Consider the following 25,327-nt stretch of genomic DNA (forward strand, 5'->3'; position numbering starts at 1 on the left):
ACAACAGTTTGCCAGCTGCCTGCATCACTTCATGCTCTTGTTCAAATAGCTATTCTTGCTCCTGGCTGCAGCATGTTGGGTGGGGTTGGTCCAGCCAGCAGCCCTGGACTCTTTCCTATGTCTCTCGCTCCCCCTTAAGAGCTTAGGCTGGAAGCTGGCCAAGCAGCCTTAAAGGCTTTTGAAGATGTGCATCCAAAGTGTTAAATAGTTTAAAAATCACATTTATGGCTGGATTTTTGTGCATATTCTTCTTACAAGTAACACTGAAGATTCCTGAAACTGATAAGACACATAAGAGGAAATACTCTGCACTATTTTTACTTTGTGTATTTTAGTACGTTATATACTGGTAGTCTCATTGTGTCCCCTCTGTAGCCAGCTAGTCAGTTTCTCGTGCTCTTTGTGTGGGCCTATTGCACAATGAGGAAGAGAGAAATGTGTTAAAAACAAGAAAGCAATGTCAAATAAGAAGTTGACTGTGGCACTGATAGGCAGGTGTGGCACCTGAAGCCTAGTCAAGTTTCAAAGAATGAGTTTTAAAGTAACTTCCAGTTAATTGTGTTCCTCTGAATCAGGAAGAGAGGCTGTCTGCCTCTCTTCATTTCATTAGAAGTCACTAAATGTGAAGGTTCACAGCTAATCTGCAAGAGTGAAAACTAGGGGAAAAAAAACTGATGGCTGTTGTAATGGAATTTGTTGAAACAGCAGATCACCTGGTTTTACATGGCGTTCCTTTGGTCCCCACCCTCAGGACAAAATAGCTTCTTAAAACAACTGATTGAAAGATGAGTTGTGAGCTGTTTCAGGAGCCATTTGCACCACCTACGTACGTACACGTGTGTATGTGTGTGTTACTCCTATATTCCAGTACAGTTGTATTTCTCATAACTGAACCATCCCTCTAGTGGACTGCCAGCCTGACTTTTTTGATTATCCCAACGTATTTGGTGTGGTCCAAAGGGTTTGAATGGTTGAGAGTCTATTGCTCTATCTCAGGCAAGGAAGTTGCAAGTTAAAATTCTCTTCTGGAGTGCACAGGGCAGTGATTCTCAACTTATTTACCATTGTGGGCCGCATATGCAGTTCTGTGGTATTTTTTGTGGGCCGCAAAATATATACTTCCTATATGGCCATGAGACTGTCACATGCGCTGCAGCTGTGTGCTGATTAGGCCAATGGTTGAGAATCACTGTTGCAGATTAATGTTCCGTACAGTATCTTAATGCTGAGTTACCCCTTCACTTGCAAAACTTTGGGGTTCTTCACTTTACTCTCAAACAAAAACAAGGCCTCAAATTGCAGTGACCATCTCTCTAGCCAGGGCTCGCTTTGGCATTATGGGCTGAGTGACCAAGGTTCCCTCATCCTTGGAGCTGAGCATACTGCTTTTCCGGCATAGCACTCTCCTCTTCAGCTGGCTGGAGTAACATGACAATACAGAACCTCACCGCTAGGGCATTAGGCTGATTTGACTTAGCTTGTTTGGAAAGCCTTTGTTTGAGGATAGGTCATAGAATCATAGACTTTAAGTCAGAAGGGACAATTATGATCATCTAGTCTGACCTTCTGCACAATGTAGGCCACAGAATCTCACCCACCCACTCCTGTATCAAACCTGTTTCTGAACCATTAAAGTCCTCAAATCATGGTTTAAAGACTTCATGGTGCAGAGAACCTTCCAGAAAGTGACCCATACCCCAGACTGCAGAGGAAGGTGAAAAATCCCCAGGGCTTTTGCCAATCTGCCCTGGAGGAAAATTCCTTCCCGACTCCAAATATGGTGATCAGTTAAACCCCGAGCATGTGGGCAAGACTCGCCAGCCAGCACCCAGGAAATAATTCTCAGTATTATTAGTAACTCAGTTCCCATCCCATCACAAGCCATTGGGCATATTTTACCGCTAGTAGTCAAAGATGAATTAATTGCCAAAATTAGGCTATCCCATCATACCATCCCCTCCATAAACTTATCAAGCTTAGTCTTGAAGCCAGATATGTCTTTTGCCCACTTCACTCCTCTGATGGTTAGAAACCTTCATCTAATTTCAGGTCTAAACTTCCTGATAGCCAGTTTATATCCGTTTGTTCTTGTGTTCTTGGTAGTGAGCTTAAATAATTCCTCTCCTTCCCTGGTATTTATTCCTTGTAGAGAGCAATCATATCTCCCCTCAGCCTTCTTTTGGTTAGGCTAAACAAGCCAAGCTCTTTAGTCCCCTTTCATATGACAGGTTTTCCATTCCTCGGATCATCCTAGTAGCCCTTCTTTGAACCTGTTCCAGTTTGAATTCATCCTTCTTAAACATGGGAAACCAGAACTACACGCAGTATTCCAGATGAGAGGTCTCATCAGTGCCTTGTATAATGGTACTAACCCCTCCTTATCTCTACTGACAATACCTTGCCTGATGCATCCCAAAACCGCATTAGCTTTTTTCACCTTACCTTTACCCACCTTCCAGTTTTCATATTGATCCCCATTTTTCCAATTTAGCTAATAATTCCCCATGTGGAACTGTATCACGTGCCATACTGAAATTGAGGTAAATTAGATCCACTGCATTTCCTTTGTCTAAAAAATCTGTTACTTTCTCAAAGAAGGAGATCAGGTTGGTTTGGCACGATCTACCTTTTGTAAAACCATGTTGTAGTTTGTCCCAGTTACTATTGACCTCAATGTCCTTGACTACTTTTTCTTTCAAAATTTTTTCCAAGACCTTGCATACTACAGATGTCAAACTGACAGGCCTGTAGTTGCCCAGATCCTTTTTTTCCCCTTTCTTATAGACAGGAACTATGTTAGCAATTCTCTAGTCATACGGTACAAGCCCTGAGTTTACAGATTCATTAAATATTCTTGCTAATGGGCTTGCAATTTCATATGCCAGTTCCTTTAATATTCTTGGATGAAGATTATCTGGGCTCTGATTTCGTCCCATTAAGCTGTTTGAGTTTGGCTTCTACCTCGAATGTGGTAATATCTATCTCCATATCCTCATTCCTGTTTGTCATCCTACCATTATCCCTAAGCTCCTCATCAAAGACTGAGGCAAAGTATTTGTTTATATTGGGCCATGCCTAGATTATCTGTAACCTCCACTCCATCCTCTGTATTTAGCGGTCCCACTTCTTCTTTCTTTGTTTTCTTATTTAGATGGCTATAGAACCTTTTTTTAATATTGGTTTTAATTCCCTTTGCAAGGGAAAACTCTACATGGCTTTTAGCGTTTTTAACTTTATCCCTACATGTTCTGACTGCAATAAGGTAGCTTTCCTTGCTGATCACTCCCATCTTCCATTCCCTGTAGGCTTTCTGCTTTTTCTTAATTACCTCTCTGAGATGCCTGGTCTACAATTCCTGCCTATGAATTTTTCTCCCTTTCTTGGGAAGTAATTCCAGGCGTCCTTCACCTATAGAGCCCCAAGGTCTTCAGTCAAATCCATAAAACGTTAAGACAAGCTAGTTTAACACGTCATGTTTTATTTTTTGTTTGTTTAAGGGCTGCTGTTCTGTCTTATAGTGTGAATCATGCCTCTTTTGTGTTTAGTCACAATTCATGCATTATTTAAGTAGCTTCTTTTTGTTTTTACAGTTTGAAATCCAGCCAAAAATTCAACTAGCTTTACAACAGAAAGCAAGCTAGCTGCCTGCAGGGAAGAAGTGGGAACTGACACTTTTCTGTTGATATAAGGGAGCTATATTGTTGGGTAGCTTAGGCTCAAATTGTTGTGTGGGGAACTTGGTGTCTCTTCAGAACACTTAAGATTTCAACATTCCCTATCTTCCCCTGCAGCATTTGCAACCCAAACACTGCAGCCTTGTGCTAGAGCCAGAACATGAAAAGGTCTAGAAACATCTGTCCAAGCAGCATTGAGCTCCAAACTGCATAAATTACACTTTTAAAGACAACTTTTATAAAAAATAACTAAGCAGAGTTCTCCTCTAAATTCTTGTGCCATCTGAGCATATCCATCCCAACACAAGCAGGGGGAGGCAGAGAAGTGCTTGGGGAGGGCACTTTGAGTCTGTCCCTTGCATGCAGGATTTTTTTTGTGTTGTAATCATTGGAATTTCCATTTTTTTTTAAAATTCAACGTAAGTCACCATGGCAAATTCATGGTATTTTTCATAAGGATTTTTGACAGTCCTCGAGTTCTAGTAATCAATGATCTCAGCATACTCAGAACACTACAGTAGCTTCTTCAGCTCTTAGCTGTAATTGGAACAGCAGAAAGCTTTGCAGATCATGAGGTCCTTAGGCATGGATCATGACTGGAAAGTACACCTATGAGTCTAGGAGTAAGTAGAGGGACACTGCCAACTCGAGGTCTAATCGGTATAAAAAATTAAAAGTAGTTTTAGGTACTACACCTGTTTAAGTGCCCTACCAGTCTTTGTGGTTTTACAGTCACACTGTTCTATTAATGTTTTTTTGTCTCTCTTATTTTAGTGTGAAAGACCTATCCACAGTAGTGGATGCTGACTATACAGTGAAATGGGCTTGACAGGCATTACTGTGCTTGCTTTGGCAGCACATATACTGAAATTGGAACGATACAGAGAAGATTAGCATGGCTACTGTGCAAGGATGACACGCAAATTCGTCAAATAGACAGAGTAAACAAACAAACAGAGAGAAATAACTCTTTAATCTCATCTTGGTTATGTAAGAAGTATTGGGGAGCTTCAGTGATATTCCATTTTCTGTTTGTTTATGGTGTTCCTTTAATATACTGTAAGCTGCTCACAGAGGCTGCAAAATCGTGGTACAAGTTGTGCATCATCCTCTCAAAGGTTATTAGCATAAAAGGAGTGAAATATAAATCCCAGTTCAATCTTCTCTTGTGTTGGTGGGAGTACAGGGACAGAATAGTTTGGCTGCCATATTTCTGTGTATTTTTTTGCACAGGTTTAATCCTCTTGTTAGTATCCTTTAAATGGACTATATTGTAATTGTGGTGGTGGTCATGATTAGTCTGGTTACAAGTAGCTTTATACTTCCCTTGTAACTAAAGTCCTGCAAACGAGGGTTTAATGTAACTTTTTTTCATGGTGTTTTGCTCATTTTCTTACTCTTCATGTAGTGAAAGACAGTCTTCATTCAGTGTAAAACTGTAGGGTGGTTTGATCTTTGTTGCCTATCGAATTATTGCCAGCCTGGCACTACAAACTCATCAATTTCTTATTCATGCCGCTTGGTGGAACTTGTCCATCCATGCTTGGGTCATTTCAAGAACCTGCTTATTAGGATATTAATGAACGTCTTGTTCTGGGTGAAAGTCTGGTTTTACCTTCTTAGAGTGATTCACCTTTGGCTTTTTGATCACTGCCGTTCGTGAAAAGAAAAGTGGTAAGATGGAAAAAGTTGGCACTGCATTGAGTCTGGCCTTTACTTGTGAAATTGTTTTCATGGTACATGGCAGTGAAATTCAGAATGAAAAAAAATGTAATGGATGGCAAAGCTCCTTCATTTTCTGGATGTATGTGCAGGTATCATTCTACTGTAGGGGAGGGCAGGTTTGTCTCCTTTAAATTTGCTTGAGATATGATCTGTCTGTGTATCTGCTTGCTGTTACTCCTCAGGATGTTAAAAACTTGTCCACTCCAAGTGTTTTGTGTTTTTTTTCTTGTGAGATAATTGGAAGAGTTTTCCCTCTCGGTGAAACTGAGCTGTTATGGAGAATAAAATCCTTGTTTTTAGTTTTTTTGCCTTGAGCAGTAACTTTCTGATCTAGACCCCAGTGTTTTAGTTCCCAGCAAGACGTATCATGTTGCGGAGGTAGGAACAAGACTCACTAAGTTGTTGTTGACCGATTTTGGATGGGGGTTGGGAGGAGAAGTTTTCTGAAAGCTCTTCTGCACTAAAGCATATTGCCAATACTGTTGCAACCCCTAGCATACCTGTAAAACACCACACAGGTGCTTGTGGTCGCTTGCTCTTCCTGTGAGCAAAACTGATTACTGTGGGCTGGTCCACACTACGGGGGGAAATCGATCTTAGATACGCAACTTCAGCTACGTGAATAACGTAGCTGAAGTTGAATATCTAAGATCGGATTACTCACCCTCACCGCGCGGGATCGATGTTCGCGGCTCTCCCTGTCGATTCCGCAACTCCGTTGGGGTTGATGGAGTTCCGGAATCGATATAAGCACGCTCGGGGATCGATATATCGCGTCTAGATGAGACGCGATATATCGATCCCCGAGCAATCAATTTTAACCCACCGATACGGCGGGTAGTCTGGACATAGCCTGTGACATGGAGTACTCACTGCAGTGCCACTGGGGGCTCTTTTGCAGTTTTCGTGTAGATAGCAAATGCTAATGGTGCAATTAGTCCTCCCTGTGCAACCCCAAAATGCTGTTGCCCACCTTTTGGTGACAGTTTTGACTGAGCACTGGCTGTCACCTGACTAGCCACTTACCTGTTAGCTGCATGCAGGCTCTGAAAGCAGCCAAGGTTGGGTAATTGCAACAATCCACAGGCCCTGCATTGCTAGCAGGGAATACTGTGCAGGGCCTGTTTACACTGTGTGCCTCTGTAGCTAGTATGGATGCACTACATTCTTGCAACTTGCTTTAATCAGTTGCAGCAGTGCAAGCTGAAATGAAGCAACTTGTAATGTAGACAAAACCTTAAACAGGAGAATATTTATACTAATTAATAACAACTGGCAGCCCAGGGACTGGTTAATTTTAGGCCCTGTCTACAGAGTGACACAATACTGTCTTTGTTAAAAAGATAAGTCATAGTAAGGGATATTTTCCTCCCCTGGTAGTGCCAACAGTTAGTCAGAGTCCTTCTTCTCAGTAGGTTATTAATTATTCCCTGTGTGCAACATTAACTCTTGCATGTCGCAAAGAGAACCATTAACTTTTTTTTATTTGATATTGGGCTCAGTTACTTAAACTGGGATGTTCTGCCTGGTGCAGTGGGTCTGGGTGTGGTGGAGTGTGCCATTGAGGAAAAACTGCTCTATTTTCCTAGAGCATTGAATCATACTGCCGGTGCTGTTAAATTTGTATTGAGCAAGATCTTTGCTCTACTGATCTGAAAACACTGCTTTCAACTCTCAATCATGCTTATTTGTCTGCAGTCATGGGCTCTGCAGCTGTGTGTTTGCGCACTGCCCTGTAGCTAAGGCTTGTTTTCCTAGCTGGGAGTTAGCGGAGTCTGTAGTGCTGAGATTCAATATGTGCTTTAGATTTTGTGAAGTTCATTCTTTGTTTTGCCTCTGTATTTCTTATGCAGGTGCTAAAGGTGGCTTGTTGCTTGGATATACTTTTAACTGTTTCCTTCCTCTTTCTGTGGCTACTGTCGTTAACTGCGTCTGCAGTAGTAAAGTAGAATCCTGGGGACTGACATGTACCACTTTTCAAATGACTGGCAGATAGGGTCTTTGTATAGCAAGTTCTCAACTGTGTTCCTTCTGCCCTCCGTAAGAGTGCATACTTCATGCCTGTAATATAGATCCCCTTTCCATCCTCACAGTGAGCAATCAGCTCTTACATCAAAAAGGAACTGTTTTTACCTAAAGGACTAAACTTTGGGCTCTGAGCTCATATTAAAACATATGTATTTGAAGTTGGAGTTTGGGGAACTGGGAATGGGAAGGACAGGAGTTGTTAGATGGTGTGATAACCACGCTATTGTCTAGTATGTAAAAAAAAAAACAAACTTGCAGTGTGCCATCTTCTATTCACTCTGGTGATGGGGTTTTAAGGGGCGGGGGTAGCATCTCTTTGTACTGGTGCATGATGGGAGTAGGCACATGTGACTTTCAAAGCACCTAGAGACTAAAGTGTCTTGGGTGGTTCACGTGCAGAAGAGCTGTTCTAATTTATACTTTTATAGGTTCTCTCTTTCAGGTGTTAACTTCTGTGTCATCTTAATTAAATGTGTCTAAACATCACAAACTTCTCCTGTGATAAGTTTGAACTCTTCAAAGCAAGGTATTCCAGACTTGTGGTTTTTAAAAAAACAAACAAACAAGCAATAAAACAAAACAAAGGCACCAGCCCACCACCACCTCCTTGCCCCACCATGTGTGATCACATAACTTAGACTCTATGGCAGTGCTTCTCAACTAGGGTACACAGAGGTCTTCTGGGGGTACACCAGCTCACCTAGATATTTGCCTAGTTTTACAACAGGCTACATAAAAAGCACTAGCGAAGTCACTACAGACAATGACTTGTTTATACAGCACTGTATGCTGAAATGTAAATACAGTATTGATTTTCCAATTGATTTATTTTATAAATATATGGCAAAAATGAGAAAGTGAGCAATTTTTCAGTACTAGTGTGCTGTGACACTTTTTTGTATTTTTATGTCTGATTTTGTAAGCAAGGAATTAAGTGAGGTGAAACTTGAGGGTACGCATGACAAATGAGACTCCTGAAAGGGGTACAGTAATCTGGAAAGGTTGAGTGCCACTGCTCTCAGGTAATTTGGTTTGCTTGCCTGCCACCTTGTCTTTGATATTTCTTCTCCCTCCTGCAACTGAAATAGCCATGGACTATCACAAAAAACAAGATGGAAATCTGTTTGCTGTGGTGTTGTAGCATCGTTGGTCCCAGGATATTAGAGATACCGTGTGGGTGAGGTAATCTTGTATTGAACCAGCTTCTGTTGAGCTACACATATCTCTTCTTTAGTTGATTCAGTAAAAGATTACTTTACCCTTCTTGTTCCTCTAAGATGGAAATCTGTTGTTTATGCTGGAATGGTTTCTGGAAGCTTGCCTTGAGTTCATAGTCTGATTCTCTTTTGTACTGGAATAGTCAGATTGGTGCCATCTTGCACATTGTGTAATGGCAGATGTGAGAAACGTTATCAGGGTGAGAAACGAATCCAAGCCAAAATCCTCTGTCCTATAAAGGAATCTAATCTCTTGTGGAAAGTAAAGCATGACCTGAGGACACTTTCCTGGTGTTAAGAACAAAGTCTGTGAAAGACAGCTATTCCCGGGATTCCTTCACTTGCCTGTTTGGAGGATAGGTGTGGGTGTGGCATCAACAGGGGAATAATATATATTTGTGTTCTGTGTGTTCACTGCCAGGGAAACTGTAGTTTACAGTACTGTGATACACACCTGAAAGCCCCAACTAGATGAACGAAGGGCCGGGAGCAGTCATGTTAATGAGAATGAGCGGCAGAATGTCTCTTAACCCTCAGGTTCTTCTCTCTCATCTCGCCAACACCTGTTGGAATTTGGGATTTCATTGTGTCTTCTCAAACAGTTTAAAGATTTGTAGAAAATCAAGATGGAAAAACTGTTCTACCAATAGATAAAATTGCTCCTGAGTTAACTTCTGAATAATTCTAGTTCACTGCTTTGTTCATAGCACAGATACCATTTCTTAGTATTGGGGCCTCTTATTGGCTCTAGAAAAAACTGTGATATGGCTTGCTTCATAACGTAAGGATAGTGATCATGAGGTTTATCAACTAATAACACAGTGCCATTAATTTCAATTGATAGTTTTGTCCGTTACCAGCCTACACAAATAGTGTTTTCTACCAGCAGATGGCAGCAGAAAACCTCACCAGATAGTCTCAGTCTCATTCTTTGGTTTACCTCTGAAGACTGTGAGTGGCATTTCTGGTAGAGTAAGTTTTTAGAGTTTTTTTTCCTTTAGGGATCCTTAAATGAGCTACTCATCTCTCCCACCTGGATTGGGTGGTTTAAAGCCAGTTTGTCATTTTCTCCATAGCATCTCATGCCTCCTTGGTCTCGTCTCCTTTCAGTTACCTTAGCCTAATCCTCAGAACAAAAGAAAACTGGACAATGTCCTGTTTTGAGGAGCACTGAGAATTTTCTGCCAAAGACTGGGTGTGGGTGTACGGGCCGGAGGTTGGCCAAGCAGGGCCTGGAGGACCCCAGAGATGCTTAGTCTGTGTCAGGAAGGCCTATTCAGATAAGTGTATGAACACTTTGTCCTCTAAGTCTGGTTCCTTCTCTGTGAAGCATGTTTGCGCTTCTACTCTGCATCTGTAATTAAGGCTAAGATTTTGTCATGGTTATTTTTAGTAAAAGTCATGGACAGGTCACGGGCAATTAAAAAAAAAATTCACAGAAGCCATGACCTGTCTGTGACTTTTGCTGCTGCGACTCCATGATTTCCCCTTTCACCATGGTGGCTGGGAGCTTCGGGGTGACCATATTTCCCAAAGAGAAAATGGGACACCCCAGCCATTCTTCTGAAGCATCCCCCCTCTCCTCCCACCCACACCCCCATGCAAGGCTGTCTCCCATCCCTGGAACCCTGAGGAGGGGCCCCCTCAGGAGTCTGCCACCTCTCGCTGGATCCCTGCCAGGGAACCCACTGGCTGCCAGCTTGAGTTGCACAGTTCCTGGGGCACAGAATGTCACTGTGGTCTCGAAGCCACTAATTTCGTGATTTCCATGACCTCTGACATAAACATAGCTTTATCTATAATGTTCCCGTGTGAGCATCTTTGCAAACACCTAGAACAGATTCAGTGGTGTAACAAAGTCACTCCCTAGAGAAGCTTTGTGGAAGTTATTTTCTGTGGTTTCCTCTGTCCTTTGTTTTGCTGATGGGTGGTGGTTTTTGAAATCCTACTTCTCCATTGTTCTTTTCCAGGTCAGAAGAGTGGCACCTTCTTACTGTCTAGTTTTCTTTCCTGTCACGTCTTTCTAAACTGGAATAGGCATACCACCTGTTTGAATGACTTGTGACCTTAGCTGAAAACTAGTAATAAAGGAGAGATTTAATTGTTATCTTAGTTTCCTGGCTTCTTTGCCAGAACACTAAAATAAAACTAAATGATTCCTTTCTTTGGATGGCATTTAAAATTACTAGGCCTTTGGCTTCAAGAATGGCTCTCTCAATCTGATGGTGGAAACAATAAATCTGAGAAGCAGATTCCATCAGTGAATTAAGGACTGTAGATGAGGCTGTATCAAAATCAGGTGAGGGGTAATGGTGAGGTCTGCCTTTAAAATGGCCCAAGATACTGCCTGTCTTAGTTTTGACTAGTACAGTAACTATCCAAACACTGATTCTCTCTAGTGAAAGGGCCCCCTTTACCTTTTGCTTGACTCCAATAGCCAGGGCTTTGGAGCTGCACTCCAGCTCTGCTCCAGCTTCAGGCAAAAACTGCAGCTCCACTGCTCCATATCTGCCCTGCACTCCAGCTCTGGGATCCGCTCCAAAGCCCTGCCAATAGCTTCCAAAAATATCACCTATGCACTTCAAGTGGCTTGTTTTCTCTTTTGTTTAATATGATCACCATGTCACAGGCTTAGCTCCCTTAAAATGTGTGTGCTTTTTCTGAAGTAATTTTGCATTTCCAGAACTTGCAACTGAAAAAAATCCAACTGAGCACAGCTGCAGTAGGATCTTGGATCGCAATCCTTCCTGAACTGAAATTAGTCCGTGTGTGGTGTGGGCTCTGAAGAGAGAACAAGGTGGGACCATCTATGTGTTCACTCCCATTTTGGTCTTGTTTTCCAGGTCCTGAAGTTGTGATTGCCATGCTCAGGTATTGATGCTCATATGCACAGCTGTTTAAAATGGCAGAGAGAGGTGGCAACGAAGAGGTAATTCACCTGAACAGTTTCCGTAGCCACAGTGGGAAAGGTAAGTAACTTCATATGCACTTGCAAAGTCCCTAGATTGAACACTAGTGCTTGCAAGCAGTAAACCTCTGAAAGCTGTGTGAGTAACACGTAAGGTGTTCGCATGCTCTGCTGCACCAAATTGCATTCTCATTTGGTTGCCAAGAAGTGTCTGAATTTCTCCTCCCATTCCACTTTCTTCAGGCTGTTTGCTAAGCTCCTGGAAAAAGCCACTCGGAATAGAGCTACTTTTGCAAATCTTTGAGGGGCTGGTAGTGCAGCCCACCTTTTAAGGGTCTCCCGGCGTGGAGGCTAGCTTTGCGTTCATGTCCTGATAGGATTGTGTAAGTTGGCATTTGTTCTTTCACAAGTGGAGTTTAAAATATCAGTGTCTTTGTGTATTTGGAGATAAAGGGATAAATCTGTTTTCTGTAGGCAAGTGATGGGCTGTCATGGCAGTTTTTTGTTGTATCAGATTACCGAAGGTTGAACCAACATCTTGAGCATCAGATCCATGCTTTGCATCTGGGATAAGTGTTGTCTGTCATGTAGCGAAACCATAAATCTCTGGATGAGAAGTGTGTTCAAGGTTCCAGAAACTGCTTATTTCTGTGTTCTTAACCCATTCTTGTGAAGAGCCTTGTAAGATAAGGACACCGCTTCCTGGCAGAATACAATTTTGGCTGGAGTAGTAGATTTCCTAAAGCCAGTGATCCTGTCTCATTCACTCAGTCCTGCTAGGTCATTCTTTGCTTTCATAAGAGAATGAATGGCACTTGGATTCCTTTTCCCTTCTCCAGCACCTGCTCAAATGATCAATCAAATGAACAGCCTTTAAGATGTTGACTGTGCTGGAGCCTCGTGTATGCAGTGCCTCCTATCCCCTTCCTTGTGGAAATGAATTTGAAGAAGCTGAGCACTGAGACTAGAGTATCTATTAGCACTTTAAGCAGCCTGTGCTGCTGTGCCATTCCCTAAACCGGCTCCTGCTGGAATCTGAGATGAGGATTTACATAGCACTAAAGAATAAATGTTTGGTTTTTTTTTTTTTAACATATGCGTCTGTTTGAGGTGGCTTCTGCTGTTGTCTGCACTTGTACAGAATCCTTACGTTAGTATGCTGACTGGTAAGGAGATGGCTGTAACAGTGACTTGTGCTGGCACTAGTGCCTTTGAGATCATTTCCCCATTATTGCAATGCAAACTCTAGAACTTACTTTTTTTTAAGATTGAAATTGTAGGATCTAAATATTTTATGAGCTGCTGCAAACCTTTAGCAAATAGATCATGTTCTCTGCCTTACTGCAGACTGGATAAACAGGAGAGATGAAGGACTTATCACCATATCGGACTCCTCAGATGAAGAATTACCTTTGTTGCTAGACGGGCCGGTTCAGCAGCGGCAGGAAGAAGATGACGACGATGTAGTCATCCTGGTGGAGGTGATTTTCATACATTGTACAAGTTACCACATTATTTTTTGCCTCTCTAAATAATCTATTGTGCAGGTGAATAACATGCTGGTTTAGAGCTCACAGTGACCACTATGGTAGCTTATTCAGCTGGAGCACTGAGCTTAGTGTTGGCTGATGACTGCATTGGCAACTCTTTGGGATCTCAACTCCTCCATCTTATCTGGGTAAAGTGAGGTTAACCAAGCCATGCTGCTTAAGACAGTGGGGTAGACAACAAAGATTACAGTTCCCAACATATAATGATTTTCTCTTGATCCAAGAAGATGGAGCACTGGATACTGGGATACGTAGTCTCCTCGGGCTGCTCCGTATTTAAAATCAGAGGAGTCATGGACTTTGCTTGATTTATAGGCATGTGTCAGCCACTTCTGCAATCAAGGGCACAAAATTCTTGCCTGCTGCTTCCAGTAAACTTCTGGACTTGCATTTAGGGAAGTGGGGATATGTTTGAGTATTTAACCATCCAATCCCTTAGGCATATGGCATGTCTCAGTGATCAAATCTGAGCATTAAGAACCATAATGTCATGACCACTGACACATAAGGGAACCTGTGGTAAACTGACTCTGTGTTTCCAGCCTTCTTAGGAGGAAAGCAGTGTAGGGTAAGCGTGCAATGGCTGTTTGGCTTTAATCTTCAACATGAAAAGGATCAAGCAATGCCATACGGTCTTAAATTTAACCATTTCTGTGTAGTATAGCAGTGCCCTGGTTTCATGCCTACATATTATACTTTGGGCGCATATGTTTCTGGTGCAGTGTTGAATGTGTTGCATTCTTGACTTCAGTTTTGTATGCAGTAAGCTTTTGCCAAGGTATGCAATTGTGGGGCTGTTGACTGCTGCTTTGCTCTAACACCTTTCCTCTCCTTTCCACATGCACTGCTCTAGGTCTTGGGCCGGCACCTCTCTTGGGGTGGAAAGGAGCATTTTTCTCACTCTTGACTGGGTTTGGGATGCAGACCCCAGTGTGTTAACCATGATCACTTTAGCAGTTCCGATCTAGAATCAGACTCTGCAATTCTAGTCCCTCTGGGGCAACAACAGTGGTAATTAGTGATCAAGGTATATTATTTATTTAGAACAAAAACATTTCAGAGAAACATCTTAAAAACAGTAAATTAGCCTAAATATAATGCTTGCTTACCACTCCCTGCATCTGGGAAGGCCCAATTCCATAGATTCCTCCATGGAGCCTATCTCTCTTTCACCAGCCAGTCTCCCTAGACCGCTCCTGACAAGTGCCCTTACGTTCCCAGGAATCCAATTTTAAACTGTTTGAATCCCTTTGAGCTGGTAGGTCCCAGCACCACAAAACAAGGTTTACAGTTGGAGACAAGACACATATTTCTGAAGTTAACAGTTGGGCCCCATTGTCTTTCTGATTGGGGAAGGCATTGTTTTGCTTTCCTCCTTTGTTCCTCCCCATAGCTCCAATATAAGTCAGAGAAGTGCATTCACATATGAAAGCCTTACAACCCAGCACACACATCTCCCTTTGCTGACCTGGTCACGCACAGTTTTAATACCATTATTGTAGTTTATTGCTTACCAGGTCCACTTCTGTCACGCCACCTTCCCAACATTTTCTCTCTAGTTTCTTGTAGGTGAGTATCTTTTCCTGGGGGCAGGAGTCAATACAGAAATATTTCTGAGGTTGCTCTCAGTACCATTGCTGGGGAAAAGTGAAGTCCAAGAGCACTGTCACCCTAAGTTCTCCTGACTAAGCAATCCGAGGGTTTGCTGCAGTTTAGGGACACAGGGTGCCAGGTGTACTACAAAAAGGATCCATGCTTTCTCCATGTCAGAGGGGACAACTGAGTTGTAAGTGGATCTCTTGAGAGAGTTGGATATCTATCTGAGTGAATGGAACCCCAGGCCGGCAGCGGGCTGAGCGGCTCAGCCTGCCGCCACTCTGGGGTTCTGGCCGCCGGCTCCTGTCAGCCGGGGTCTCAGCTGCCTGCCTGCTCAGCCCGCTGCCAGCCTGGGGTTCCCTGGGGATCCCCAGGCCCGCAGTGGGCACTGAGTGGGGCTGGTGGCCGGGACCCCAGCTGGCAACAGAGCAGCAGCTGGAACCCCAGAGCTTATGTGCCACAGGTTGCTGACCCCTGTTGTACCTTATAACATTATTTTTCACCTGAACATGTCAGCATACAGAACAAGTTCAAAAGCTGCAACTTCCTAAGACTGTTCTTACAAAGCATATTTCATGTCAGGCTATTTAAAAAAAATCTCGAAGTTGTGCAATTTTTTTCCCATTAAAGCAACTACAGGTGTCTAGTAAAACAGATTTCTTAACAGAGTGACCATTCCATTCCAGTATTTGAAAAAAGTAGGAATGGCTCTTCAACCTCAATTCGTGGGTTGCAAACCTCAGTCTGCCCAGAGCAGAAACAATGGCTGGGACTAGCACATAACGTTCTGGTTCCTGCTGCCTGTTAAGCGAATTGGTGAACTGAGGTGTGGTTATCAAACTGGTCAGAGTTCCCACTTCTTATTGTAAAGCGTGAGCAGCGCAGTGTGATAGGAATCCATTCAAATTATGTGTACTTAGTTTGCCCAGACATCTTTTACTATTAGTTTTGGTCAGAGTTAAAGTACAGTTGAACTGTGTTGCGAGAAGACAGTGAAATATAAGGTAGGGCAAGTTGCCTGTAATGAGTATTAGACCCCTTTATCATACTGCTTGCTAAACATCTTATTTCCCCTACCTCAGGCCAGAATTTTACTTGGATGCACAGGTCATCTAGACAGACCACTCCATGGCATGTGCAAAAATGGAGAGCTCCCACTATTCAGTTTTCTTTTCTTTTTAGACCCCAAAACAGCAGATTCCGCGTCCCAATGTCATCAGATCTGCTGCTCAGTGGCAAGGTGTGAAGCAGCTGGGAGACGTATCTAAGGGTGACATGGCATTGAAGAGTTTGCATCTGCAAGCAGGGATTTGTCCTTTTGTGGTGTGCCAGAGAGCCCATTGTAACCACGTGGGGGAGAATGGTGCGGGGCCAAGCAGAGACCAGAATGGAAACCATGCCTCACAGCTGCCTGGACCCTCTGAACACTGTAGGCACAGGGTTGAAAGAGGGAGTGATTCAGAGCCTGGGCCAAGTGTGGTTCAAGCAGTAAAGACAAGTCCACGACCCACTGGTGAAAGGGAGATAATCAACCTGGAGGAAGCTGGCTTCCTACCTATATGGGAGGAAAATCTGGAAGTACAGGACCAGGAGAATGAAGACTTGGATCAAGAGCTCTTACAAAACCTCAGAGGAGCAATTGCTGCTGCAGCAGCAGCAGCAAGCAGGCAGGCCACCAGAGACAACAGTCGGTTGGATCATCCTTATTTCCAGCCTGTAGACAATGAGCCACATACTGTAGCAAGCTGTTGTGCTCCGCAGCAGGGGCAGCCTGAAGCAGAACTGGGATCTCTGCTAAGGGCATACCGGGAGGAGAACCCTGGGCCAGCCTTTCCCAGACCTGAACCACAGCAGGATGGGATTCCAGGCCCTGCTTCTCCTCAACCAGCTCATCCTCCAGAAGAAATGAGAGGCCAGTGGGCAGCAATAGACAATGAACAGCCAGGCCCAGCCTTCCCTGCACAGGGATCACTTGAGCCTGGCTCTGGTAACGTTCCAGAGCAAGGAGCTGCTGGGCAGGACGAAGACCTCACTGCCCTGCTCATCAAAGAAACAGTAAGTAATTTATGTGCTTTGTTGGCTGAGGAAGTCACCTCATTTACTTGCCTACACTGTGCCTTTTAAAATGATTTGGGTTTTTTTGGCAAAATGTCCCGATACAGCACTTCACAAGTTCAAAGCACAGCTCTCATTGATTTCAATTGCAACTGTGAGTGCCTGTTACCTTGTCAAATCAGACCCCAGGGTCTCAAGTTGGACACCCAGAAAATGAAGAACACACAATTAGTGACCACTTGTGAAAAGTTAGGCAAAAGTCATTTAAACTGCGTATATCTTACAGGAACTCTGTAGCAGAGGCAGGGATTGAATTCAGTTCTCCAAGGTAGCATTCAGCTGTCCTTATCATGAGACTCTCCTGCCTCGTTCACTATACACTTTCTGACTTCGGCAACAAATGAATCCGGGGTCCTATAGACATGTCTCCTTTACTACACAGCCTTGATTCATCTTCAGAGCAGTTTCATTCTGTGCACCGAATGAAGCAGAGGTCCTGTGGAAATAATAGTATGTGATCCTATAATTATAGACTGCATTATAATGCATAAAAACAGAGGGGCTGAATTAAGGTTGCCCAGGCAACATTAATTCTAGCATTTCCTGACTTCTGAGTGCTTGAGTTTGCATCCGTAATACCGTTCTTTTTAATATAGATTTGTTGAGTGTAAGTTCCTAAATTTTCAAAAAAAGACATCTGATAAACAAATTCCATCATGTGTCTTCATACTGACATTCAAATGGGTCATCAGCAGGATTGGCACCTTTAGATCCATCTCACTTGAGCCAACAGAGTAAATGATAGCAGTAAAAGGTTATCGTCCTCTATGTGGACCTGCACTGGAGGTGGATGAGACTCTTTGCCAGTAACTTTCACAGGTGTCTGACAGCAGAGGAATGGTGAATCTTGGGTTCTGTTCCCAGTTCTGAAGGAGAGTGTTCTCTAGTGGGCACAGATTCTCCTGCCCGTTTGACCCCCTTCCTTCTGCCACATCCTCTTTGCCCTGTCCCAGTCCTGCTTTCTTGTCCCAATCTCCTTGCCCAGCCAATCCTAATCTCACCTCTCCAGACTTCCCATCCCACTCCCCGTCTCCTTGCACAGCTGTTTCCAGATTTCCCTCCTCATCCTCTGCAACATCCAGCTCCTGTCTCCTCTGCATTCAAATTAAGTAACTTTCTCCTTCATCCTGCATAGGCTGAGATGGAGGGGTGAGGGTGTCATTCAGAACACAGGAGATGCAGGCTCCCTGTGCTCATTTCTGGTGCCTCACCCTGGCACAGCCTGCAGCCCCCCAATCTGCAATTGTAGGGAAAGTCCTGACCACATGCAAACTGGAGCATGCCCAGTGCAGACAGACTTTGTCAAACATGTGAAGCTCTAGCAAGTCTCTGATGAGCATGTGCAAAGTGACTCCTTCTCCTATTTCTCCCAACCCTCCAAAAAATTTATTATTTGGATGGATTTGCATGGGGGTGGAAAATGGCACAAAGGTCACCCCCTGCGAGATTTCAGGTTCCTGCTCCAAAGCATGGAGACTCTAGGGCAGTGGTTCTCAAAGCTGGGCCGCTGCTTGTTCAGGGAAAGCCCCAGCGGGCCGGTCTGGTTTGTTTACCTGCTGCGTCCACCGGTTCGGCCAATCGCGGCTCCCACTGGCCGCGGTTCGCCGCTCCAGGCCAATGGGGGCTGCGGGAAGCGGCGCGGGCCGAGGAATGTGCTAGCCTTCCTTCCCACAGCCCCCATTGGCCTGGAGCGGCAACCTGCGACCAGTGGGAGCTGCAATCGGCTGAACCTGCGGATGTGGCAGGTAAACAAACCGCCTCGGCCCACCAGGGGCTTTCCCTGAACAAGTGGTGGACCGGCTTTGAGAACCACTGCTCTAGGGCTTTCCAAACTAAATGTCACCAGAAATTTTTAATATGGGCAAAACTTATTTTTTCCCTAGCCTTGTTCTTGGAGATGCTGAACCATTCTGGCTGAAATTTTCTAAAACGCTTAGCCAGAGACAGACGCCTGACGTAGATTTCATCTCAAACAGTTTTACAAAGTTTCATAAGCAACTGAAAACAGAGTCATACAATGGGAAGCATCAGGTAACTTTAGGAAAAGGTGGGGCTGATAGGACTGCCTATAATAACGTAAAATCATGACATTAACTTGATACTGGAAACCTATCCTTTGCTTGTAGCTTTATATTCCTTCCCCCCATCCTTTTTCTGTGTTGTCTTCTATGATCGTAAGCCCTTCAGGGCGCTTATGGTCGTCTCCTCCATGTGTGCAATGCCTAGTGGAATAGAGCTGTCATCTGAGCTCTGCAACAATAACAGATTGTGCTATAATCTGGAGGCAGAAATACACTTATCCCCTGGCATATTTTAATCTCTCCTCATATGGAAGCTGTTCTGTAACTCTAATCACTTTTGTTGCCCTACTCTGTACCATTTCCAATTCTAATGTATCTTTTTTGAGGCGAGGTGAACATAAGAACAGCCATACTGGATTGGACCGAAGGTCCATCTAGCCTAATATCCTGTCTTCGACAGTGGCCAATGCCAGGTGCCCTAGAGGGAATGAACAGAACAGGTAATCCATCAAGCAATCCATCTGCTGTCGCCCTTTCCCAGCTTCTGGCAAACCGGAACTGCATGCAGTACTCAGGGTCTGAGTGTACTATGGATTGATATAGTGGTATTATGTTAAGACAGAAAATATCTATCCCTTTCCTAATCGTTTCTAACATTCTGCTGCTTCACATTGAGTTTCAGAGAACTATTCACAATAACTTCAAGATCTATCCTGAGTGGTAACAGCTAATTTAAGCCCCATCATTTTGTATGTATAGTTGGGATTATGTTTTCCCACGTACATTACTTTAGATTTATCAACATTGAATTTCTTCTTCCATTTTGTTGCCTAGTCGCATAGTTTTGTGAGATCCCTTTGTGCTTCTTCACAGTTTGCTTTGGGCTTAACTTTGGACATAATGAAGTTGACTTTTGTTCTTGAACTACTACGTTTTTTGACAGTCTTGTAAGTCAAAATGCTGTACGTGATCAGGTTTACACTCCCTGTCCCTCCAGGGATAGGATGATGCCTTTTGTAAGAAGAATGCTTACTGATTGTGTTTCAAAGTGTTGCGAGTATTAGCAGAAAAGATTAAACTACTTAGGAAAGGAAACTATTGAGCAATAAAAAGCAACAGAGAGTCTTGTGGCACCTTTATGACTAACAGATGTATTGGAGCATAAGCTTTTGTGGGTGAATTCCCACTTTGTCTTCACCCACGAAAGCTTATGCTCCAATACATCTGTTAGTCTTAAAGGTGCCACAGGACTCTCAGCAACAAACACGGCTACCCCTCTGATATTAAACAATAGCTACACTTGCTTCATAGAACCTTCCTTCAGTACCACCCCCCAGTGTGCCCAAGGATGGCTGGCCTAACCTCTTGTGCAAAGGGGTGGGTGGGTGTGGTGAGTAGATACTGAATGAGGGAACCTGAATTCTGTAGTTGCCACTCCCCAGGCTGGTTAAGCTTAAATTTTCTCTCAAAGTGCTCTGACACCTGAAAGAGGGGGCATGTTAGTGAAGCTATTATATTCTGTTCCTACTTTCATTGCTACTAGGTTTTTTCTGTGACTTTAATTTCCAATATAACAAACCTTTTGCCTTTCCCACCATAGGAAGCAAGATTCCCAGATGTGAGGAAAGAGTATGTTGAGGAATTAATTCACATCAAGAACTGCTATGACCTAAATGTGTAAGTACAGAGATGAGTCAGAATTTCTCACCATAGCAGTAAATTGGTTAATGGGACTGTTTACTCATGAAATAACAAACAAGTTGGCTACAGTCACAGATTCATTGTCCTGATCCTAATCATATTGCTTCAGAATGTGCCAGGGAGGAAGTCTGCATTGACATGAGTGTCTAGAAGCACAGCGCCTTCCTTAATCATAACAGAATCCTTCTTGAAAACAATGCTCCCCCCTTCTGCCGCCTCCCCCCCCACACACCCCCCAGCCCACCTGACATTGTCCTAGCTCAGCAGAACTGGCTGCCATTGTGTTCTAGCTCCACCACCCTTATTCTTGGTAACATGAAAAATACTCTGCCTTCAGCTTTCCTATTTGTTCAAATCTTTCTGTGTTGCAGCTAGAGTTGTTACATTACTAGTAAACTTCTAGAAAAATGCCAGGTGGTGTCTAGGCGGCAATAAAGCACAGAGATGACTTTTTTTGTAAAGCATTGCTCAAAGGAGACTGAATTATTCCAGAATGGCTAAAGCTCTCTTGCTACATTAGAGCAGATACAAGTAGAGCTTAAAATAATACTTTTCTGGGTTCTTGGCAAAATTGAATAGTATGTTGGTACCATATATCTTCTCACTTTTGGAATATTCCAAGTGTCACTAAGTAAAAAAAAGTCCTATTAGGTCATGCAGGATTGTGGTTTGCAAAATATTTTTCTAGTACATTATTCAGCCTGCTTTTTAATGTCCAGGTACAGAGGTTTCCATTCCTTCCCTTGAGAGATACTCCGCAGCCGACAAGATCTCACATTCAGGAAGATGTTTTCCTACATTCCCTTAAGCAGATTTTTCCCTTAAATATATTCCACTGCTTCTAAATAAACATTTAGATAGTTTCTTTCCATCCTTCATGTTTATACCCTTAATATTTATAGACTGTCTTGATGATGTTTTACTAGCTTTCCTCCCTCTGCTGCTTTAAATAAGTCAGTGGATGGGCTTAACTTTCCTTTGCCTATCTGATTTGAAAAAATAGGTTCCTGCTTGTTCCTGCACTGCAGCTTGTGACTAACTGGGCATGTACGCCTTATAAAGCTGACACTATGTCCTGGACTCACCTCCTGATGCTTTGGTGTGGTTTTCTGTAACACTGGAGTGGGCTGCCCTGTTAGCTTTGTCATGTGTATAAAAAATCTTCAGAGAAAAATCTAACATGTCATGAGTTGATAGTGTTAACTTTATAAATATCAGCTGCTGGTAGCCTAGAACCTGAGCCAAACTTTGACAAGTAAAACCAGTAGTAAACCAATCTGAGGACTGTTAAATTATTTCGCTAGTTGCGTTAGTGGCTCCAGAAAAATCATTATATGTTAAACACTGTATTTGAGATCTCTCTTGATTACTCTAGGGTCAAAATGCCACTGAATAAAAAATAATATACTTCATTAACACAACACCACCCTCTTCCTCATTTCCTTGCTGAAATCTGGACACTTAGGCAGTTGAGAAGTCTAATGTCTTGGTATCAGCAGAACTGGGTAAATTCCAGGATTTTGAAACAAGAGGAAGTGGCTCCAAGTATTTTGCTTCATCAGCATGGGTCTGTAGCGTAGAGCCTATCAGTATGGCCTGAAAATGCCATTTCACAGGCAAAAACGTGTTAAAGCTGATTAATAACCTCAGTAACAGAGCTGGCAATATGTCGCTGAGTTCTGATTCACAGTCCCCTGCTCTGATTATTACAACCCATTTCCTCTGTAGATATAGATTCTGAAATTTCCTCCTCACTGCTCTGGCAACATATATGCCCTGATGAGCTGTTTGCCATGGCCTTTTCTGAGCAGAAGCTTTTAGTTAAGCTAAACTGAAATGTTTGCATCTGCCAAATTCATGATCACTAATAGTCGGACCTCTGCTGCATTGGACTTGGAGTGAAGTACGTTGTTTATTTTTCAAACAAAAAAATTTAAATATGGCTTAAACAGTTGTAGCTAAACCAATTCCTAATGTGGTCTAGACGGTACCTGTGTGACTTCAACCGTATTGTAGTGAAACTCATATTCAGAGCTTGCACCCTATGTTCAAACCGAGTTTAAACATGGTTTCTTCTCTGTTTCTGTGTGAGGATAGATGGAAGGTGGAGGATTTAACTAAGATTTGAAACAACTCTCCAGGTTGGAAAGGCTAATGCAGGGCTAGTGCAACACCTTGTGCTCTTGGATTTCTTTGATCTTAAAATAAAACTTTTGAAAGATATGTTTGTTCTAGCTGAAACAGCAACCACTGGGTTTGAGCTAGTGCTGCATGCATGACGACTCGTACTCTTTCCTGTTCAATCTCTGTGCTGTTAGTTCTACAATGAAGCACAAGTTTAAAAAGTAGTGAATGTTTATTTGAAGTCAACAATGATTTGAAATGCACCCAAAGAAGGTGCCTAGTTTAACATGGCCACTTTTCTGACTATGGCTGCCCTTAAATGTAGTGAAGTAGGTCATATTTGCCATCTCCTTCCTGATATGGAAATAATTATGATGTTGCTAACTCATCTGTGTGAACTGAACTTCAGGATCAAGTAAAAGAATGATCAAATGTTTGAACAATAAATAAAAGCGAGTGGATTTGTCTTTCAAACCTTCCTGGCTGTAGTTTACTCTAACCTGAAATGCCGCCTTTTAGCCTGTGACGCCCAGCTGTAGTCTATCCATAGGGCTTCTTAGTTTGAAGAAGCTAAAATTTAAAGGAATGTATGGAGGGATGTGGGTTTGCAAACCCACAAGTAACTACATTTATCTTTGCAGACTTTGTAATTTTCTTCTGGAAAATCCAGATTATCCAAAGAAGGAAGGCAGAGTGGTTTTAAATCCCAATAGCAGCCTGCTCGCCAGCCAAGATGAGACAAAGGCAAGTGAGAAGTGTCTTCATATTTAATATGCATCCCAGCAAACACAGTCTATTTGGGCTGCTTTCAGTATAAGCTTTTCCTTTCAGTACATGTTTGTACACGATGCCTAGTGCAATGGGACCCTGATTGGGGGTCCTTTGGTATATTGTAATTCTATCAAAAGAGTGCTTGTAAAATGACTTCCAAAGGACTTTTTTCTACTGGGTCTTGTGCGCCCCTAGTTCCTGCCAGTTTTTCCCTTCAAATGTACCATACAAGACTGCATCACATGCAATCTCCTTCAATCAAGGAGAAATGTAAAGCACCCTGACCCCTTCAATCCTCTTCAGTAGGTAATTGATATTAATATGGAGTGCTGCTGTGTACCCAGCTCCTTGGAGTATGAAGTAGTCTGAAATTCTAATTTGATTCTCCATGTGTCATTGGAGTACTGCCATTCAGTCACTAGACTGGCTAGCTGCTTTAGTGTATTTCTCCACTTTATTTCCATCAAATGTAACTGGAAGGGTTCCTTGTCTCCCCATTGGTTACATTCCTTTTATTTAAGTAGATCTCAAATGGTTATACAGGGGCCAGACAGCATAGATATTCAGTCTCATGCTCTTGAGAACAGAGCAAATCTTAATCCTGCTCGGATGAACCCACTCATCATTAGAATAACGCAATTCTACACACACTGTGCACACTCTCAGAACAGTCAGTTTAGTTCTGGGGGGTCTTGCCGGTGTTCGCTCATCATTGCTGAAGAGGAAATTCTTTTTATTTTTAAAAGGTCAGGCTTGCATTAGCTCCTGTCTGAATTTTCTCTCCAGGTGCCTAAAGTGGACTACTTTGACTTTTCCAAACTCGCCCCGCTTGATCAACGATGCTTTATCCAAGCAGCTGACCTCCTTATGGCCGACTTCAAAATGCTGAGCAGTCAAGACATCAAATGGGCACTACATGAACTCAAGGGACACTATGCAATCACACGAAAGGTTCTTCAGTCAGATTCTGTTTTTCTTTCCAAGACTGCCTTTCTCTGGTGCTGGAAGGGGGCAGCCTGGTGCCTTTGTTTATTTTCACCATCTGCTAGTATTAAAAATGCTCCTTTACTTGGAGTGCAATTGATCTTCAGATCACTGGCTGGTAGGAAATGGCTGATTTTGTGAAATTTCTGAAGCATCCCGTCTCCCAGAATACAGAGTTATGGGGCGTGCTGGCTAGTTAGTGGCGATTGCAACATATCCCAAGGAACATTCCAGGCCTCACGGCCAAAAGGAGGTGTAATTGCCAGCAAAGCCTATTCTAACCAAATCTTAAGACAAACATGTCTGTTTTATACAAACACAAACATAATGGAATGTCACCTCCTAAATTAGATGAGTAACAAGCAGATGTGATCAGACCCTTATGTAACTTACAGCTGATGGGTGAGATCCCTCTCTCTTCACTCACTCTTTTTCTAGTCATCTGAGTTACGAAGAATTGGTTGAGGCTACTGAGCCATTCTGCCCCCTTAGATTTAGCTTGCACGGTAGTTTCTTTTTAGAAGAATATCCATGTAGCAGAACTGCAGAGCAACTCAAAGCAAGTGAGTTCAAGGGGCGATATGTTTAGTTTAGTTTAGTCTAAGTTGCTGCCTAGTGACCATTTTTTCCCCTGAAACTGTTAATCCTTTTCCCATCTAATACCACAACACTGAAATATGACTAAACACCTCACCCCTTAGACCAGTTTAATGCTTAGTATAAAAGGTTTGCATGATTTGGCCCTAAAACTTTCACAGATTACCTGCAAAAACATCCTTCAGAATGTATTAGACTGTACTCACTACTTTCTGCGTACTGGCATTGCAGCATTATAGATAGCACTTTAGGGGTTGTTGTATATCATTCCACTGTGCCTGAACAATAAAGCTCTCTGTTCCAACTCGATGTGATC

At 42.9% G+C, this 25,327-nt stretch overlaps 1 protein-coding gene and 1 non-coding gene across 3 annotated transcripts in view; both read left to right on the forward strand.

Annotated features, from left to right (window-relative positions):
* RNF216 (ring finger protein 216) overlaps positions 1 to 25,327 on the forward strand; it is a 116,261-nt gene that overhangs the window by 11,161 nt on the left and 79,773 nt on the right. The window contains exons 2-7 of one of the 2 annotated variants that reach the window (XM_050966553.1): positions 11,488 to 11,613; positions 12,900 to 13,033; positions 15,881 to 16,753; positions 20,435 to 20,511; positions 23,301 to 23,403; positions 24,217 to 24,381. In XM_050966553.1, the coding sequence (XP_050822510.1) occupies positions 11,547 to 11,613; positions 12,900 to 13,033; positions 15,881 to 16,753; positions 20,435 to 20,511; positions 23,301 to 23,403; positions 24,217 to 24,381 (1,419 nt within the window). In that variant the 5' untranslated portion in view covers positions 11,488 to 11,546. The remainder of the gene's footprint in view (positions 1 to 11,487; positions 11,614 to 12,899; positions 13,034 to 15,880; positions 16,754 to 20,434; positions 20,512 to 23,300; positions 23,404 to 24,216; positions 24,382 to 25,327) is intronic. The other variant, XM_050966554.1, reaches the window with a different exon arrangement.
* LOC127058680 (U6 spliceosomal RNA) lies at positions 4,515 to 4,621 on the forward strand. Its single transcript, XR_007776429.1, has one exon. It is a non-coding gene; the product is annotated as a U6 spliceosomal RNA (small nuclear RNA).

This window comes from Gopherus flavomarginatus, chromosome 9 (assembly GCF_025201925.1).
Source record: "Gopherus flavomarginatus isolate rGopFla2 chromosome 9, rGopFla2.mat.asm, whole genome shotgun sequence".
In the NCBI taxonomy this organism is placed as follows: domain Eukaryota; kingdom Metazoa; phylum Chordata; order Testudines; family Testudinidae; genus Gopherus; species Gopherus flavomarginatus.